This window comes from Anolis carolinensis, unplaced genomic scaffold (assembly GCF_035594765.1).
Source record: "Anolis carolinensis isolate JA03-04 unplaced genomic scaffold, rAnoCar3.1.pri scaffold_8, whole genome shotgun sequence".
Lineage (NCBI taxonomy): Eukaryota > Metazoa > Chordata > Lepidosauria > Squamata > Dactyloidae > Anolis > Anolis carolinensis.
In genome coordinates, this window is record NW_026943819.1 from 1,878,281 (window position 1) to 1,899,546 (window position 21,266).

At 38.9% G+C, this 21,266-nt stretch overlaps 1 protein-coding gene across 1 annotated transcript in view; it reads left to right on the top strand.

Moving 5' to 3' along the window:
• The first annotated feature begins 1,616 nt into the window (after positions 1–1,616).
• Positions 1,617–21,266, top strand: part of LOC134293401 (ankyrin repeat domain-containing protein 35-like) — a 33,678-nt gene continuing 14,028 nt past the window's right edge. Inside the window, exons 1-11 of the mRNA XM_062960786.1 lie at positions 1,617–1,923; positions 5,040–5,085; positions 7,879–7,916; positions 8,057–8,377; positions 8,507–8,586; positions 9,982–10,087; positions 10,490–10,636; positions 11,222–11,282; positions 12,403–12,569; positions 15,161–15,262; positions 16,407–16,549. Coding sequence (XP_062816856.1) covers positions 1,762–1,923; positions 5,040–5,085; positions 7,879–7,916; positions 8,057–8,377; positions 8,507–8,586; positions 9,982–10,087; positions 10,490–10,636; positions 11,222–11,282; positions 12,403–12,569; positions 15,161–15,262; positions 16,407–16,526 — 1,350 coding nt within the window. The 5' untranslated portion in view covers positions 1,617–1,761 and the 3' untranslated portion in view covers positions 16,527–16,549. The remainder of the gene's footprint in view (positions 1,924–5,039; positions 5,086–7,878; positions 7,917–8,056; positions 8,378–8,506; positions 8,587–9,981; positions 10,088–10,489; positions 10,637–11,221; positions 11,283–12,402; positions 12,570–15,160; positions 15,263–16,406; positions 16,550–21,266) is intronic.

Genomic DNA, 21,266 nt, shown 5'->3' on the forward strand with positions numbered 1-21,266 from the left:
AATAATAATACATTTATTATTTCACTCTGGTCTTATTATTATCATTACATTTATTATTCTACTCTATTATCATTACATTTATTATTGTACTCTCTTATTGTTGCTACTATTACATTTATTTTAGTCTATTTTTTATTATTATTAATAATAATACATTTATTATTTCACTCTGGTCTTATTATTATCATTACATTTATTATTCTACTCTATTATCATTACATTTATTATTGTACTCTCTTATTGTTGCTACTATTACATTTATTTTACTCTATTTTTTATTATTATTAATAATAATACATTTATTATTTCACTCTGGTCTTATTATTATCATTACATTTATTATTCTACTCTATTATCATTACATTTATTATTGTACTCTCTTATTGTTGCTACTATTACATTTATTTTACTCTATTTTTTATTATTATTAATAATAATACATTTATTATTTCACTCTGGTCTTATTATTATCATTACATTTATTATTCTACTCTATTATTATTACATTTATTATTGTACTCTCTTATTGTTGCTACTATTACATTTATTTTACTCTATTTTTATTTTTATTATTAATAATAATACATTTATTATTTCACTCTGATCTTATTATTATCATTACATTTATTATTCTACTCTATTATTATTGCATTTATTATTGTACTCTCTTATTGTTGCTACTATTACATTTATTTTACTCTATTTTTATTATTATTAATAATAATACATTTATTATTTCCCTCTGATCTTATTATTATCATTACATTTATTATTTTACTCTATTATTATTACATTTATTATTGTACTCTCTTATTGTTGCTACTATTACATTTATTTTACTCTATTTTTTATTATTAATAATAATAATAAATTTATTATTTCACTCTGATCTTATTATTATCATTACATTTATTATTCTACTCTATTATTATTACATGTATTATTTTCCTGTATTTATTATTATTATTACATGTATTATTTTACTCTATTATTATTAAAAGGATACATAAGCACATTGAAATTGAAGAAGATGAGAATAATGATTTAATCAGAGTTGGACAGTCTTATCTTACATTTGAGCTTGATGTAAATATTCAAAAACATTTAACCTACTGAGGCCTCAATTAATGTAATTTTTTGGGATCTATTTTTATTTCTGAAATTTACCACCCTCGGCTTATACTGGAGTCAATGATTTCCTAGGTTTTTTTTGTGGTAAAATTAGATGCCTCGGCTTATATTCGGGTCGACTTATATTCGAGTATATATGGTACATATACACACACACACACACACATACATACATATATATATATATAATTGACACCCATTTGGCAGGCACACATCAGATGTAACATGGAGACTTTCCTCTTCCAGGCTCAAGATTCTCAGATTCGCTATTCATATTAATATGAATATTATTATTAACACCCATTATTTTCATTAATGGAAATACAGCCCTCTGTCAGTACGAAAGGAAAACGAAAGCAAGCATGATCACTGATTTTGCAAAAATGCAGGAAAAGGGTCCCACTCTTGATCTGATTATTATTATTATTATTATTATTATTATTATTATTATTATTATTATCCCTTCTTTAGTCTACTCTTTTTAAATTATATTATTTTGGAACTTAAACTAGACTTCATCTAATATTTGATGCCGTCGGAGGACGTCTTTTTGGCACCTTAAGCATCCTTTCCCCTGAGCAAGTATATAGGAGACTATTTCTTCCATTCTTCAAATATACCATTTCAATCATGACATTTTCTGTGTCATTTCCATCTCATATATCTTTAATTTTTGATGCCTCTCCAGACCCTGGGCAGAAGCGATATGTCGGCGTGAGGGTCAAGATGCCCGTCTGTGAGATGCTGAGAAAAATTCGGCTTTCCAAGGGGATCAATTCCAACAACGTCAAGGTATTATAATATTATTATTATTATTACTAGTTTAGATACCTGGTGATGCCTGGGTTAGGTATTTTGTAGTGCTATTTATTAAATACTAGCTGTGCCTGGCCACGCGTTGCTGTGGCGAAGTCTGGTGGTATGGGAAATAAAGTATTGAGGAATTGGTAGTAATTAAGGTAAAGGATAAAGGTTTCCCCCTGACATTAAGTCCATTATAAATGGGTTATATATATAGCTGTGTGGATGGGCCTTGAGTCTACCCTGCCATATAATCCAGTTAAAATCAGATCATCTGTATTTTATAGGCAGTGTGGAAGAGGCCTGATTGAAGTGGCCCTGGGCTGGCTGGGTTGCTAGGAGACCAAGTGGGTGGAGCTTAGCCTTCTAACTGGCAGCAATTGAATAAAAACAATTATTCCTCTCCCTCTAATTAGGACTTTATTTTTCTTTTCTTTTTGTTGTATGAACGTAGAGGCATGTGTGATCGAGGTGACCACCCTCCCCTCCAGGACTTTGTAAAAGATAGTTCAAAAGTCAAGACTTTATGTTCTATATTCCATATATTTATAGTAGAAGGTGATTGAGACTTTTTTTACTGGAGTTTACTGTGGATTATCCCTGCACTCTGAGGCAAGAGATAACAACTTCATGAATTGTAAAATCATGCTGCTAAAACTCCACTTTTATGAATTTCCATATTGGGCTCCCCAGATGTTATGAACTTTGTTCTTATCAGATATTTTCAATTGTTTATATCATTCATGATTCCCCTTTATGCAATGTAACTCACTTTTATGGATTCTCCCTTATTTCCATGAAATCCATCTATCTGCCTATATGTATTTGTACTCTTTAGGATCCCCGGAAAATATGTATTTTTCCCAGCAGGGTTTATATTCCAACTTTATTTTATTTTTCATTTTATTTCATATAATTGTCAAATCATGAAATCAAATGGGAAATATTTTGACCCCAACATGAACCCCAGCTCCTATGACCCAGGCTTCCCCTTCCCAAAAACAAAAGGTGATTCGCCCCCAAGGCAAACATTGTCATATCTCATCCAAAGGAAAAACCAGGACACCTCAGGAAGGCGCCCTGCAGAGCCTGTAAATATGGCTCATTACCACCCATCCTTACTTCCACCTCTGACACCCCAAGGCATATCTAAAATCTGTATACGTGACAGGAACCCTTGATTGCTGTCATTAATCCCTTTAGAAATCGGTCTAGCAGGAATTAATATGATATTTCCTGCCCTGTCACTTCATTGTTTCAATAACTCCCGCCTTCTCCTCCCTGATTGGCTCGAGTGGGGACAAAAAGCAGCTCCCTATTGGGCCAACAGAGCAAGGCGGGAAACGAAAGCCCGCCTCGTTCAACCCTCTAGCCTATCCGCGATCAGATGGGCGGGGGAGCGGGGCGGGAAATTCAAGGAGCTGTCAGACTGAAACATTGTATAAATATGGCTGTATTTTGGATATATGGTACGCTAGTAGGCTGAATGATCGCTACTAGTGTCCTTTTCAGCTGAATCGCTCAATAAAGCCTCCTTGGCGGATTTTCCTTCAACTTTGGCGGACCTTCTTCATTTCGGCTTCAGGTTGTATTGCGGCTCATATTCTCCTATTGGCTCCGCCAAGGTCCGTTCTCTCAGGACCGGATCGGCTCTCTCCTTAAGGGCCCGATCCCCTAAAAACACGGTCGACAACACATGGATGAGGGGTTGTGCTGCCAAGTTTAGTGTTTCTGGGATGTGCAGTTTTGTTGTTTTGTCCTAGGCCGAAATTTCATTACCCTTTTATATATATAGATAGTCAATGTTTGTTTTACATTTTTGGATGGTGCCATTAGAAAATGCACAAGGATGTGGGTGGACTACAACTCCCATCATTCTCTGGCATTGTTTCCCCCCCCCCCCAAAAAAATTGCACCAAACATTAAAGTTGGTCATTAAGGATGTATGTGCCAAGTTTGGTCCAGATCCACTGTCAGTAGGGTTTGCAGTGCTCTCTAGATATGGGTGAACTACAACTCCCAACATCCACAATCAACCCTCCTCCCAGCCCCTACCAGTATGTAAAATTGGTTTTAATGGGTATGTGTGCCGGGTTTAGTCCAGATCCATTGTCAGTGGGGTTCACAATGCTCTCTGGATATGGGTGAACTACAACTCCCATCATCTATCATCAATCCCCTCAACCCATCACTATGTAAAATTGGTTTTAATGGGTATGTGTGCCGGGTTTAGTCCAGATCCATTGTCAGTGGGGTTCACAATGCTCTCTGGATATGGGTGAACTACAACTCCCATCATCTATCATCAATCCCCTCAACCCATCACTATGTAAAATTGGTTTTAATGGGTATGTGTGCCGGGTTTAGTCCAGATCCATTGTCAGTGGGGTTCACAATGCTCTCTGGATATGGGTGAACTACAACTCCCATCATCTATCATCAATCCCCTCAACCCATCACTATGTAAAATTGGTTATAATGGGTATGTGTGCCGGGTTTAGTCCAGATCCATTGTCAGTGGGGTTCACAATGCTCTCTGGATATGGGTGAACTACAACTCCCATCATCTATCATCAATCCCCTCAACCCATCACTATGTAAAATTGGTTATAATGGGTATGTGTGCCAAGTTTGGTCCAGATTCGTTGCTGGCAGGAATCACAGTGCACTTCCTCTTTTGGTGTACTACAACTCCCATCGTCCAAGGCCAATCTTCCTCAAAGCCCACCACTTTGCAAAGTTAGTCATGATGGGTATATGTGCCATGTTTGGTCCAGAGCCATAATCAGTGCAGTTCATAGTACTCATATGTGAAGAGTGAACTATAACTCCCATCATCCTCTGTCATTGCTCCCCCAAAACCGCCAGTCCCTAAAGTTGGCCTTGTGAGGGGTCTGCGCATCTCTGCGCATTACGCATTGCATTCATGCACTTCGGGTTCGTCGGCACAATCTGTTGTGTTGCAACCCACGAATATGCCATCATCCCAAAACACATTGAAAGTAAATTTACTGTGTCTCTTTGATGTAGGATCTCAGCAACTTATTATTATTATTATTATTATTATTATTATTATTATTATTATTATTATTATTTTATACCTGTAGGAAATACCTCTGAAAGCAAGAACCAAGACGACATCAAGAACAGCAGGTATATATATATATTTGGGAACACAAGGGAGGTTCCTGTAGTTTTGTATATGATCTTTCAAGAGATCCCAGGCTTTTCAATCGTGACATTCAATGGCACCCTGAAAATATTGCTTTCCCTAATGATTACCAATAACTATAGTACCACATACATATCTGCAAGGGATACATTCCAGGATTTTGCACGGAGATACAAAACCGTGGTTAATAGCTAACACTCTCGAAGTGCAACCCTATTTCTAGGTCTCCTAGATTTATAATAATTTATAAATATATAATATATTGTATCTATATATATAAAAGAGTGATGGCATCAGGGCAGCGGACAAAACAACAAAACTACAGGCCCCCCAACCTCGAAATTTGACAACACAACCCATCATCCACGCCTCTAGGTTGATACAACAAAAAGAAAAGAAAAATGAAGTCCTAATTAGAGGGAGAGCAATAATTGTTTTTATCCAATTGCTGCCAGTTAGAAGGCTAAGCTCTACCCACTTGGTCTCCTAGCAACCGACTCAGCCCAGGGGACAGGCAGAGTTAGGCCTCACTTAGGCCTATTCCACAGATTATCTAATTTCCACTGGATTATATGGCAGTGTAGACTCAAGGCCCTTCCACACAGCTATATAACCCATTTATAATCTTATATTATCTGCTTTGAACTGGATTATCTTGACTCCACACTGCCATATAATCCACTTCAGTGTGCATTTTATACAGCTGTGAAGAAGGGGCCTCATATAATCCAGTTCTAAGCAGATAATAGAAGATTATCAATATACAGTACACTCTCACTTATCCAATATAAACAGGCCTGCAGAACGTTGGATAAAGGAATATGTTGGATAATAAGAAGAGATTCAGGAAAAGCCTATTAAACATCAAATTAGGTAATCATTATACAAATTAAGCACCAAAACATCATGTTATACAACAAATTTGACAGAAAAAGTAATTCCATGCGCAGTAATGCTATGTTGTAATTACTGTATTTACAAATTTACCACCAAAATATTACAATGAATTTAAAACACTGACTACAAAAACATTGACTACTAAAAGGCAGAGTGCGTTGGATAATCCAGAACATTGGATAAGCGAATGTTGGATAAGTGAGATTCTACTGTAATATGAAATAATTACTGTGGTAGAATAATACAGAACAATATAATTTCTAAAACCAGGACAGTAAATAAAGACCAACACTCTGAAAGCAGGGAAATTGGGAATTCCAGAAAGGAAACAATCAGGGCCAGCTAACACCTCCCAACAAAAAATTCACTCAGGGAGGAAGCAGCCAGGCTTTAAAGCTGCAAGTCCATTACATGTTAATCATTTTGCCTAATTGCAGCATTCATACTTGCCTCCAACAGACAAAAAAAAAAAACAACAATCAGAAATACTGTATATGCACAAGCTTTAGGAAATAATATCCCCTGATGGCGCAGCGTGTGAAAGCGCTGAGCTGCTGAACTTCTGGACCAAAAGGTCGCAGGTTTGAATTGGGGGAGCAGAGAGAGCCCCCACTGTTAGCCCCAGCTTCTGCCAACCCTAAACTTCAAAAACATGCAAATGTGAGTAGATCAATAGGTACTGCTCCGGCAGGAAGGTAACGGCGCTCCATGCAGTCATGACCTTTTAGGAGTATACGGACAATGGCAGCTCTTCGGCTTAGAAATGGAGATAAGCCCCAACCCCGAGTCAGACACGAATGGACTTAATATCAGGGGAAAACCTTTACCCTTGACCTTAACTACCACCAATTTCTCAATACTTTATTCCCATACCACCAGACTTCGCCACAGCAACGCGTGGCCGGGCACAGCTAGTATACATATAATATTGATAATAATATTATAATGGAATACAATATTATACTACTAATAATACAATATAATAATATTAATTATATATTATATATTAAATGTAATATTACTAGTAATATTACCATATAATGATATAGTACAATATAATAATAATACTTTATTTATACCCCACCACCATCTCCCCGCGGGGACTCGGGGCGGCTTACATGGGGCAGCGGCCCAAAACAACATAAGAACAAAATATAAACAACACAACACAATCACAATATAAAAAAGATAAAACAGTAATACAATATATCAATGTAAGCAACAATACAGGATAAAAAAAATTCATTTAAAACACATAAATGGTAAGACCGTAATAAAAACAGGATAGTAATTTAATGCTTATATTGTGCTATGCTAATAATATATTTTATATTCATCTGATTTGTAAGCCGCTCTGAGTCCCCTTCGGGGTGAGAAGAGCGGGATATAAATGTAGTAAATAAATAAATAGGTAATGTTATGATTTGCTTCCCAATAAAGACATGCTTTTATTAATCATGTCTGAAGTGACTTGAGAACATACCGCAAGTCGCTTCTGGTGTGAGAGAATAGGCTGTCTACAGAGATGTTGCCCAGGGGACGTCCGGATGTATTACCATCCTGCTGGAAGGCTTCCCTCATGTCTCCGCAAGCTAGAGCTGACAGATGGGAACTCACCCATTCGAACCGCCAGTCTTCAAATCAGTAACCCTATCCTCCAGGTCAGCAGTTCAGCCGGCACAAGTTTTAACCCATTGCGCCACCGTGACTCCATGACACGCTGAAGTTGCATGAATTATTATGTACATGTATATGAACACATTGCACGCTTTCTTTCACACACAGACACACATGGAAGCAATCAAAAGGCCCCGACTTTCAAGCCAAGAGTTGCTTAATAATTGTGTTTACTGCTTCTCTTTCTTCTTCCCATACAGAAAAAAACAGGGCTTCCTCCAAAAAGAGACATAAGCAAGTAGGTGGCAGTGAGAAGTGGGATTATTATTATTATTATTATTATTATTATTATTATTATTATTATTATTATTATTATTATTATTGCAATTTTGGAACCCATCGCACCCCAATGCTCAAATGTTTCTTCTCTTTTTCAAGAACAGGCATTGTGCCTCCAAAAGCGTGGAAGAGCTGGACATCCTGGTCGAAGTCCTCCAGGAAGATTTAAATGCGAGCCAATCCAAATTTGGATTACAGATGCCAACACCGTACGGACAAGTGTCGGCCCCAGAATCTCAGAGTCCTTGGATAGAAAGGGTTGGAAACCCACCATCAGAAGAGCATTGGGAATCTATTCCATTTCAACCACGTTCCCCAGACATTTCGTGGCATCCGTTTGGTTGTGGAGCGATGGAAGGATGTCCAACTCCGACCAACATCTTCCGAAATCAATGCGAGGAAGAAAGACGTTGGCAGAAGGTACGTTTCCAAGTTCTGACCAAAGACGATCCACCTGGGAATCTCATCTTGAACAATGAAGGAAGGACACAGAAGCCATGCGCCGGGTCATTTTTGAAGCAGGAGGTTCCAAAGATATCTTTATTCCAGTTCCAGCTCCAACAGGAAGAAGCCCGGCTGAGGAACATCTCAATGGAGAAGCTTCTTGAGCCAGATCCACATGGAAATAGGTGAGACGATAGGTTTGGTTTTGCTCCTCTTTCAATAACTCACAGTAGAGATACCTTCATAAATACCTAAATTTCCTACTTGATAGATGCAACTATCTTTCGGGTTGCTTAGGTCAGCAACGAGCAGGGGCTATATATATATATATATATATATATATATATATATATATATATATATCCAATATTTCTATCCCGCCCTTCTCACCCGAAGGGACTCAGGGCGTCGTCGAAGGGACTCAGGGCCCAATAAAATTGTCAGGTGCTCACTCCGACACGGGCTGGCCTCGAACTCATGACCTCTTGGACAGAGTGATTTATTTCATGGACTCTTCCAAATAATCCAATGCCAGACCAACCAGCAATGATGTTGGAGGAAATCCCCAACCAATCAGGGAGCGGATCCTAGTTGGACACTTCCTGGGCGAATTAGGAGCTAGCACAGGAATCTTGAACAGCTCTCAAAATGTAATAAATATTTTCTATATTCACAATTTTAACATGTTCTTTGGAGTGCTTTCTCAGCTGACATCCTCTCTTGCCATTGAGAATTAAACTCTGATTTTGCCTTCCTCCTGATTGTGTCTCATTCACTGTCTGGGAAGGTAGACACTCTGGGCCCCAAATCTCCAAGGTTGCAAACCAGTGCTCAAATGACTACAATATGCTGCCCGTCATGTTCCTTCTATAACACTTTGAAGATGCACTGTTGGTTTATTTTGGGTGTAAGGATGAAATGATGAATCAAGTGTTTTTACTGTTTGCAACTGTGTATACCAGACATGTGTTCCAGCATCTTAAGTGTTAACGGCAGGACAGTTTGAGTGATAGCCTGAAACAACCTATAGGTCGTGACTTCCAGCCGGAGAGGACTAATAATAATAATAATAATAATAATAATAATAATAATAATAATACTTTATTTATACCCCGCCACCATCTCCCCAACGGGGACTCGGGGCGGCTTACATGGGGCCATGCCCAGAACAGTACAATATAGCAAAATATAAAACAACATATCACAATACAATTAAACAATACAATAAATAATCATATACACTGTAACACAAAATCTATATATATTTTGTGCTCTCAGCAGTAGTGTGTGTGCTTTGCTGAACGGCAAGGAGAAAGTATGTCTGCAACGAGCGATGGACTTTGTATCTTGTAAATATCTTGTATATATATTTGGAATAAAGCCTTTGGACCGCTGTGTTCAGCTGATTTGTGGCTGAGGTGTCATTTGTCAGTACTGCTTCTCTGGACAGGCAAGCAGTCTGGCCAAGGATGAATTGGTGAGAGTCAAAGGATCACCAATAATCAGGGTGCTGCGGAGCTGATGTTTTTAAATCCCACCCTGTCATACACAACTTCTGTTTCCCCCCTTTGCTCCCCTAGACCTCTGCACGGGGCTGTGACACAAGGGAGAAGGGCTCTGGCCTATGCGCTGGCGTGGCGGATGGCATATCTGAACAAAATTGATGAGAAGGACACAGCAAAACAGGTGAGGATTGAAGATCGGTGTTGCAATGGAACCATGACTTGCAGGGTCAATGCACCAGAGATGACGGTGGTGGTGGTGGTGATGATGATGATGATGATGATTATTATTATTATTATTATTATCATCATCAAGTATTATTGCATCTTCTAACATGAACATACACACAGTCTTCCTTCCTTATTGTCTCTACAATCTTTACAATCATAGTTTCTGGGTTTTGACCCCGAAATCCCATTCTTGTGGATCATCATGAACTAGGCTGAGATGAACTGCATTGGCCATTAACTTCCCCAAATGACATTATTAGAGGATTAATTGGAAGAGTTGGTAATAGAACTGGCAACACTATATCCATGATTCATGTTTCTCATCTCTCTATTTTTTTTTCTTAACCCCTTCAAGACTGCATTGCACATCGCAGCTCGGAAGAACCACCAACTTATCGCCGGTGACTTGATTGCCTTGGGAGCCAACGTCAATGCAAAGGACATCTTGGGAAAGACTCCGTTGCACCTTTGTGCAGAGAAGGGCAACCTGGCAGTCCTGGAAGTAAGCGGACCAGAAACAGGCCTGGTTGAGTTCGACACCCCATCCATAAATGCTGCTCCACAAAGCAATACAATACAGTAAGATCCCCATATCCATGAGGAATATGTTCGTGGTTGGACCACAGTTACCAGAAATTGTGGATATGGCCAAGTATCAGTCAAGTCCCAGGATACTATAGAACTGCATTAGGAGACCTCGAGATTCCTAGAAATTTGTATGTTCTCTGGGAATTCGTTAGGTCCTCTATGGAATAATACCATAGAATTATCTGGAGGACCTATCAAATTCCTAGATAGACATGTCCAATTGTAAAGGGCTATGTATGTGGCTGACTGGGAGATTTGGGGAACTGCCATTCAAAAAATGAACTTTGGCAAGCTCTGTGGAAAGAATATATCGTTGGGATGGTGATTGAAAAGAGTAACTTCACACGTCAGAGTTTCAAGTTCAAAATGAGAACCATTATAGCTGCAGCCGCAAGATGGAAAGAGATATAATTTAACTATCTCCCTCCTTCTTTCCTTCCTTCCTTCCATCTCATTCCTGCCCTCCCTCTGACTCTCTCTTCCTTTATATCAATGATAGGTCTTGCAAAGCTGCCAGCAAAATGGCACCCACGTCGAGGTGGACGTAACCAACAATCAAGGTAGGTTAAGAAGGGGTTGTGGTTGGGATTGAAGTCTAATAATAATAATACTTTATTTATTATCCACCTTGCATTGGAATAAGAAAGTTTATCTATAAAATATTGCCAAGTGTAGAGCAGGTGAGCTGAAGTCCTGACATCCTCAGAGCAAACAGAAGGAATCTTAGGGTGAGAGCACCACCTTGAAAATTACATACAGTAGAGTCTCGCTTATCCAACATTCACTTATCCAACGTTCTGGATTATCCAACGCAGTTTGCCTTTTGTAGCCAATGTTTTCAATACATTGTGAAGTTTTGGTGCTAAATTCATAAATACAGTAATTACTACACATTAATTACATAGTAATTACTGGGTATTGAACTGCTTTTTCTGTCCATTTTTGTAAAATTATTATTATTATTATTTCCGATATTTCTACCCCGCCCTTCTCCCCAAGGGGACTCAGGGAGGCTTACACAACTGGCAGGATCACTACCAGTATATCATAATACAATAAAATAATACAACAATTAAAATAGTTTAATAACATAGTAAAATAAAATATATAAAAGATTTAACACAGTGCAACGCTGAATATATATGCCAGTCATCCATCAGACCTTGTGCAAGAGCCTTAATCCAATCCATGTCAACGCTGAGTTCATTCATTAAACACTTGCGCACATGATGTTTTGGTGCTTAATTTGTAAAATCATAACCTAATTTGATGTTTAATAGGCTTTTCCTTAATGCCTCCTTATTATCCAACATTTTTGCTTATCCAACGTTCTGCCGTTCCGTTTATGTTGGATAAGTGAGACTGTACTGTACCTATCCCTCTATAACTGTGTTTGGATCCCCTGCGGCTTCGGGTTGCTATACCAAACTGGAATGTCCAGTTTTTGGGATGTCTTCTCCAGTTTCTGGGATGAAGGCGAAGAGTCTTAGCAAGAGGACATCTTCTGGAAAATTGCACATTTGTATCTCAATCTAGACTAGCGTAGTATAGTGCTTTGAGTCTCAGACCAGGACTTTGGAAACTTTAATAGTTTTGCCTCTCTGTGTCCAATGAATTAAAGTACTTTCCTTCCCCGTTCAACCTCACCAATCAGCCATCGTTTTGCACTGTTTTGCACAGGATTAACACCGTTACAGGGAGGGGCTCTTGCTCATGCTGCACTTGTGAAGGATTTGGAAATCCCCGGCCTCTCCCTTGACATTAAGCAAGTTCTCGCCCTGCGTAAGGAGAGGACTTTGAGAGGCATCTGCTGCTTGGTGGAGATGGGAGCTGACCCGTGGGTGCAAGTAGGTTTTCCATCTCAAAGGGATGTCTACTAGACATGTCCAAAAAATCGTTTTGAATCGCATATCGGAATTATTTCGGATTGTTCTCGCTTTTTGATACGCATTCCAAGACATTGTCTCACAGCGCAACCAGCAATGTAATTCGAACCATTGTTGGCCCATTCTCTAATTGTCTCTTAATGTTTCGTTAATTTCCCCCCCCCAAAAAAAATTTTTAAAAATATATATTTAAAAATATTTTTTAAAATTTTTTTTGTTTCTGCAACCTAACTTGAATGGGAGCTTAGCGCAGCCTAACATGGCTGCCGCTCCCCGGCCAATCAGAAACTTCCATGATGGACGCAAAGGTGGGGACTAACGTCCTCTGCGTCCACATGGAAGATTGCCATACAAGGCTGGTGTGTAGCGATTGCGCATGCGCATTTGCCATTTTAGAAACATTTAGAATCATTACGAATTTTCGGAAATATCCAAAATTTTGGGGTGAAAAAATCGGAAATACTTTCTATATCGAAGCACCAGCGCCCACTACTTTAGAAACAAGAATTGAAACTTTTTTTCATCGATTGGACATGCCTAATGTCTACATTGGTTTTATGACATGGTTGGGCTCTGCTGGCCACCTTTGCTGAGGAAACAGTATGATTGTTTATTGGACTAACATGGTGTTGTGGTTTTAACCTTGGGCTGATGAGGAACTGAAAAATATGGATTTTTAGACATATATTGTATGCACATTAGAAGCAGTGAAATGTAGAAAAATCAGTCTCTGTGTTAGATTTTAGGGAAGCACAAGCTGACAGGACAAGCTGGGAGAAGGGTGGCCTGTTTTCTATACATTCCAGTGTGAATTGGTTCCTAGTACAGCTTGACAGGCCAAGAGTGACCTCTTGATGGATCTCTCTTGGGATCTGTGACTTGCTACAGGCTTTTAGAGTGCTTAAGATAGGAAAATGCTGATCGTGCATATTTATGCCCATGTATGTAAACATGTGAAGTGACGTACTAATGACGAGATGTATGTAAAAGCATGTTCTTTGCCTGAAAATGTATAAAAGGCAAGTCAACGCCTTGATCGGGGCTCTGGTTTTCTTTCGGAAGAGATTCCACTTCCAGAGTCTTCAGCTGAATAAAATAAAATCCTTTCCAACCTCAACAAAAGGATCTCTCTTGGTGTTATCTCTCCCGTCATCTACAACAGGGCTATAGCTCTGAACCCAGTGGGTAGCTTTAGGCAAGTCACACTTTCTCAGCCCCAGAGGAAGAGAAATTCACTCTGAATTGATCTTCACAAGAAAACTCTATCTGGGGTTGCCTTAGGGTCGCTCATAGTCTGAAGCTCCTTGAAGGCACACAGCAACAACAATCCTAATGACCGTACACCAGTGGTCCTCAACCTGGGGTGCCCAGATGTTTTTGGCCTTCAACTCCCAGAAATCCTAACAGCTGGTAAACTGGCTCGGATTTCTGAGAGTTGTAGGCCAAAAACATCTGGGGACCCCAGGTTGAGGACCACTGCCTTACATAGAATAATACAGTTGGAAGAGACCGCATGGGCCATCTAGTCCAACCAAGAACAATAAAAAACCAGGAAAGTGAGATGCTAAAACGTTATTTGCGGGCCTAAGAGGTTTATGCTATCTAATTTTGACCCGGTACAACTCCAATGTTGTGCAGGCGTGGTCTAGATGCACACTTGGTTGTTCACATATATATAAACTAGCTGTGCCCGGCCACGCGTTGCTGTGGCGAAGTATGGTGGTATGGGAAATAAAGTATTGAGGAATTGGTGGTAGTTAAGGTAAAGGGTAAAGGTTATACCTTACATTAAGTCCATTATAAATGGGTTATATAGCTGTGTGGAAGGGCCTTGAGTCTACACTGCCATATAATCCAGTTAAAATCAGATAATCAGATAAGGGCCCAGGCTGTGGCGCAGGCGGGAGAGCAAGCCAGCTGCAACGAATCACTCTGACCAGGAGGTCATGAGTTCGAGGCCCGCTCAGAGCCTATGTTTGTCATGCCTTTGTTCTATGTTAAAAGGCATTGAATGTTTGCCTATATGTGTAATGTGATCCGCCCTGAGTCCCCTTCGGGGTGAGAAAGAAGGGCGGAATATAAATGCTGTAAATAAATAATAATAATAATAATAATAATAATAATCATCATCATCATCATCATCATCATCATCATCTGTATTTTATATGCAGTATGGAAGAGGCCTAAGTGAGGCCTAACTGCCTGTCCCCTGGGCTGAGTAGGTTGCTAGGAGACCAAGTGGGCGGAGCTTAGCCTTCTAACTGGCAGCAATTGGATAAAAACAATTATTCATCTCCCTCTAATTAGGACTTTATTTTTCTTTTCTTTTTGTTGTATGAACGTAGAGGCATGGATGAGGGGTTGTGATGCCAAGTTTAGTGTTTCTGGGATGGGTAGTTTTGTTGTTTTGTCCTAGGCCGAATTTTTTTCATCCTTTCATCCTTTTTTTCATCCTATAGATTTTGCCTTAAATTGGTTTTGAGTGTCATCTCTCTGCCTGCCAATGAAATGACGTCCATACAGACAATGGTCTTCTTCTTCTTCTTCCATAGGGCACCACGTCGTCCGATCAAACGTCACATTGTTTTGCAAAGATGCAGGAAGATAAGGAGCTGATGAATGCGTTCCAGATTTACGGACCCAGACGGACCCAGGTAATTCTATTCAGCTGGGAAAAAGGGCAGGCTGCACCATTGCTCTGCCCCACTTTCATCCATGGTATTATTCCTAATGCAATCAATATTAATATTTCTAAATTGTATTTATGTTAACAAACAACCCAAGCCATTGCTCTGGATCCTCTTTCTACACCTTCTGTATCTCCACGAATATTCATTCAAATCCATTATGATAAATTGCAGAGTGGAATTAAATAGATTTGGGGATGTATGCAAAATGTTTGCTTTATTACTTATATACTCGAGTATAAGCCTAGTTTTTCAGCCCTTTTTTAGGACTGAAAAAAAAAACCCTCCTTGGCTTATACTCGGGTGAGTGTCCTGGTGGGCTTATATTCAGGTCAGCTTATACTCAAGTATCTATGGTATATTTATTATTTTTCTCTATTATTATTGGTATTGTTACATTTATTATTTTACTCTATTATTGTGGTTACTTTTACATATATTTTACTCTATTTTTATTATTATTAATACATTTATTATTTTACTCTATTTGTTGTCGAAGGCTTTCATGGCCGGGATCACAGGGTTGTTGTATGTCTTTCGGGCTGTGTGGCCATGTTCCAGAAGCATTCTCTCCTGACATTTCGCCCACATCTATGGCAGGCATTTTTAGAGGTTGTGACAATACCTCACAACCTCTGAGGATGCCTGCCATAGATGTGGGTGAAACTTCAGGAGAGAATGCTTCTGGAACATGGCCACACAGCCCGAAAGACATACAACAACTCTTTAATCTATTTATTATTACATTTATTATTTTACTGCATTTATTATTATTATTATTATTATTATTATTACATTTATTATTTCACTTTATTATTATTAAAAGGATACATAAGCACATTTACATTGAAGAAGATGAAAATAATGATTGAATCAGAGTTGGACACTCATATCTTAAATTACAGTTTGATGTAAAGATTCAAAAACATTTAAACTACTGAGGCCTCAATTGATGTAATTTTATTGGTATCTCGGCTTATGCTGGAGTCAGTGTTTTCCCAGTTTTTTTGGTGGCAAAATTAGGTGCCTCGGCTTATATTTGGGTCGGCTTATACTCGAGTATATACGGTATATAAAATTTCTGATTGCCTTGTATACTGTTTCTGTCTAGGAATCTGGCTCTCTCCGGAACAGAGATGCCCTTCAATGCTTGCAAGCGGAAAGGATAGATTCACCCGCGGTTTTATTTTCCAAACTCTTGGACCAATTTCTTGGTCCAAGTCTCATGTAAACAGGAGGATCGGTGCAAGCTGGGTGAGCATGGCGTTCCATCAGTATGGACCTTGATGTTCCCAATGTGCTTTGGTGCGCTGGTCTCACCAACTGGACAATCCGAAATCCAAGGATGGTAATGATGGACACCAAGCTTATCATCAATATGTTGTCGAAGGCTTTCATGGCCGGGATCACAGGGTTGTTGTATGTCTTTCGGGCTGTGTGGCCATGTTCCAGAAGCATTCTCTCCTGACGTTTCACCCACATCTATGGCAGGCATCCTCAGAGGTTGTGAGGTATACCTCACAACCTCTGAGGATGCCTGCCATAGATGTGGGCGAAACGTCAGGAGAGAATGCTTCTGGAACATGGCCACACAGCCCGAAAGACATACAACAACCCTTATCATCAATAGTTGGTGCAAATCTTTGAAAACAAGACGAGAGTAGAAACCTAGACTCTGGTGGAAATGTCCTCTCGAGAAGCCATTCATAATAATTGTATCTGCATGCAATCTTTCCAACACAATGGTAAATTGCTGGAGGAGATCCAAGGACTAATCTCCTGTCTCTGTGCATCCTACACTGTTGAATTAATGCAGTTTGGCACCACTTTAACCACCATTAGCCCCACGCAATAGCTTCCTGGGCTTTGTAGTTTGGACTATTTGGCAGAAAAGACTTTGTAAAATTCATATGATTCCATAGCATTGAGCTCTGGCTGTCAAAGTGGCATCGAACCTCATTAATTCAACTGTGTGGATGCACCAATGTAGATCCGTATAATGCAATTCCAGAATCATATGGTCAATGTAGACACATATAATGCAATTTCGGAATCGTATGATCAGTATAAACCACATATAATGCAATTCCAGAATCATACGGCCAGTATAGACCCATATAATGGAATTCCAGAATCATATGGTCAATGTAGATCCATATAATGCAATTCCAGAATCATATGGTCAGTGTAGATCCATATATTGCAATTCCGGAATCGTATGGTCAGTGTAGACCCATATAATGGAATTCCGGAATCATATGGTCAGTGTAGATCCATATATTGCAATTCCAGAATCATATGGTCAGTGTAGACCCATATAATGGAATTCCGGAATCATATGGTCAATGTAGATCTGTATAATGCAATTCCGGAATCGTATGGCCAGTGCAGACCCATATAATGCAATTCCATAATCATATGGTCTGTGTAAACCACATATAATGCAATTCCAGAATTGTATGGTCAATTCAGACCCATACAATGCAATTCTGGAATCATACGGCCAGTGTAGACCCATATAATGCAATTCCAGAATCGTATGGTCAATGTAGATCCATATAATGCAATTCCAGAATCATATGGTCAATGTAAACCCATATAATGCAATTCCAGAATTGTATGGTCAATGTAGACCCATATAATGGACTTCCAGAATCGTATGGTCAATGCAGATCCGTATAATGCAATTCCGGAATCATATGGTCAATGTAGACCCATATAATGGACTTCCAGTATCGTATGGTCAGTGTAGACCCATATAATGCAATTCCAGAATCATATGGTCAATGTAGATCCGTATAATGCAATTCCAGAATCATATGGTCTGTGTAAACCACATAGAATGCAATTCCAGAATCGTATGATCAGTGTAGACCCATATAATGCAATTCTAGAATCATATGGTCAATGTAGATCCATATAATGGACTTCCAGAATTGTATGGTCAATGTAGATCCGTATAATGCAATTCCAGAATCGTATGGTCAATTTAGACCCATACAACGCAATTCCAGAATCATATGATCAGTGTAGATCCGTATAATGCAATTCCAGAATTGTATGGTCAGTGTAGACCCATATAATGGACTTCCAGTATCGTATGGTCAGTGTAGACCCATATAATGCAATTCCGGAATCGTATGGTCAGTGCTGACGGGAAAAAGGCAAGGGCCTGGGGCTGTTGGGAATGGTGGGAATTGAAGTCCAAAATACCTGCAGGGCAAAAGCGCATGGCTAGGTCCCCATAACCAGGTGCAAAAATCACTCCTGGGACCTCCGGATAATGCTTTGCACCCGGCTACAGGAGCATAGCCCGGTGTCGTCCCACTGATGCCAATGGGAGAAGAAAAGTATGAATAATTACCCAGTCTGACATTGGCCGGGATCAATTCACAGACGCCCTGGCATGAGCCCAGAGTCAATGAAAGAATAATAATAAACAAGTTTGATCCACCCATGCGATTCCAGGGAAGTCTAAAAAAGCCTCCTTTATGGGGGCTATCGAGATGGATAGAGATGTAGATCTAATGGGCTTGGAGGTTGCCTGGAAGTGCCATAAAAATAACTCATCTATTTTTGGAGACATTGGACTGTGATCTGCCCACATTACGTGAGGCGGACCTAGCATTCTAATGATAAATAAGCCCAGATGTCTATACTAGACAATGTCAAAGAAATAGGCAAACACTATAAAGGTTCAAAACATAAAATGTGGTATGTATATCAGAGCACCATGTAAAGGCCTCAGAAATAGTCAGGCCTCTCTGAGTACAGAGCTATCTTCTTCCCAAGTCAAGAAGATAAGCAAATATTATAAAGGTTCAAAACATAAAATGCAATATGTATATTAGAGCATCATATACATTCGATATTCACCTGAGAGTTAACAACCGTAATAAAAATACCATATATACTTGAGTATAAGCCGACCTGAATATAAGCCGAGGCACCTAATTTTGCCACAAAAAAAAAAACCTGGGAAAACATTGACTCCAGTATAAGCCGAGGGTGGTAAATTTCAGAAATAAAAACAGATACCAATAAAATTACATTAATTGAGGCATTGGTAGGTTAAATGTTTTTGAATATTTACATAAAGCTCAAATTTAAGATAAGACTTTGCAACTCTGATCAAATCATTATTCTCATCTTCCTCAATGTAAATGTGCTTATGTATCCTTTTAATAATAATAGAGTAAAATAATAATAATAATAATAAGGCCCGAGCTGTGGCGCAGGCGGGAGAGCAAGCCAGTGCAATTAACTGCAATGAATCACTGTGACCAGGAGGTCATGAGTTCGAGCCCCGCTCGGAGCCTATGTTTGTTTGTCTTTGTTCTATGTTAAAAGGCATTGAATGTTTGCCTATATGTGTGTAATGTGAGTCCCCTTCGGGGTGAGAAGGGTGGCATATAAATGCTGTAAATAAATAAATAAATAAATAAATAAATAAATAAATAAATAAATAAAACATGTAATAATAATAATAATAATAATAATAATAATAATAATAATAATAATAATAATAAATACAGGAAAATAATACATGTAAGAATAAATAGAGTAAAATAATAAATGCAATACTAATAATAAGATCAGAGTGCAATAATAAAATTAATAATAATAATAATAATAATAATAATAATAGAGTAAAATAAATGTATTAGTAGCAACAATAATAGAGAAAAATAATAAATGTACCATATATTCTCGAGTATAAGATGGCCCAAATATAAGCCAACCAGGACCCTCATCCGAGTATAAGCCGAGGGGAGATTTTTCAGTCTTAAAAAAAGGGCTGAAAAACTAGGCTTATACTCGAGTATATACGGTAATAAGTACAGTCAACTGTTGTAATACACAGTGGTATCTTACAGACTGTAATTATTTGCTTAGTGTTTGCTTATCTCTTTGACAGGACCTAGAGTTCTGTCAATGGAGGACGCATCTTGGGAGTTGTAGTTTTGCAAGGCCTTTATTGCCAAAAAGGGCCGGTGCCTTGTCAAACTACAACTCCCAGGATCGCATCCCATCCTAAGTGGATTCTGGTGGTGTCCATGCCGCACCATCTGAAGGAAGCATGGGACGTCTAGTTTTCCCAGGGACATCCGCTCCCCTTGAGTTGAATCATGAGATCCCAGGGATTTCTGGCATCGGAGCCAAGACGGTTAACAAAGCGGTATCAAAGTGCCGCAATCGTGCCGTGTGGACGCTCCCTGCCTCCATTTCCCCCTTTGTTTTTTGCGGGTGCAAAAACGTCAATTGCGAAGCAGCTGGTTTCTGTGAAACTTCCTTGGTTGCTACATTGAGGAGCGATATCATTTCGATTTTGGGTTTGATTTTGCAAAAAACGAGATTTTATCTGAGACTCGGTGACTGTGTACATTTCTCACTGACGTTATCAGGAAGGATTTCTTGTTCACAATAAACTGTCTGTACATATTGATAGCAGGAGTGATTCCAACGAATGGTCAATATTAGTACAGTAGAGTCTCACTTATCCAACATAAATGGGCCGGCAGAATGTTGGATAAGCGAATATGTTGGATAATAAGGAGGCATTAAGGAAAAGCCTATTAAACATCAAATTAGGTTATGATTTTACAAAAGAAGCACCAAAACATCATGTCAGACAACAAATTTGGCAGAAAAAGTAGTTCAATACGCAGTAATGCTATGTAGTAATTACTGTATTTATGAATTTAGCACCAAAATATCACGATGTATTGAAAACATTGACTACAAAAATGCGTTGGATAATCCAGAACGTTGGATAAGCAAGTGTTGGATAAGTGAGACTCTACTGTATATATTTACTTTGATTTTCATCTCCCAAAAGACATTTTGTAGATTTATTCATAGTAATATAAAGGTGCGTCCACACCATAGCGTTAATGCGGTTCAACATCACATTAACTGCCGTGGCTCAATGCTATGGAATCATTGGATTTGTAGTTTGTTTAGCAGAGAA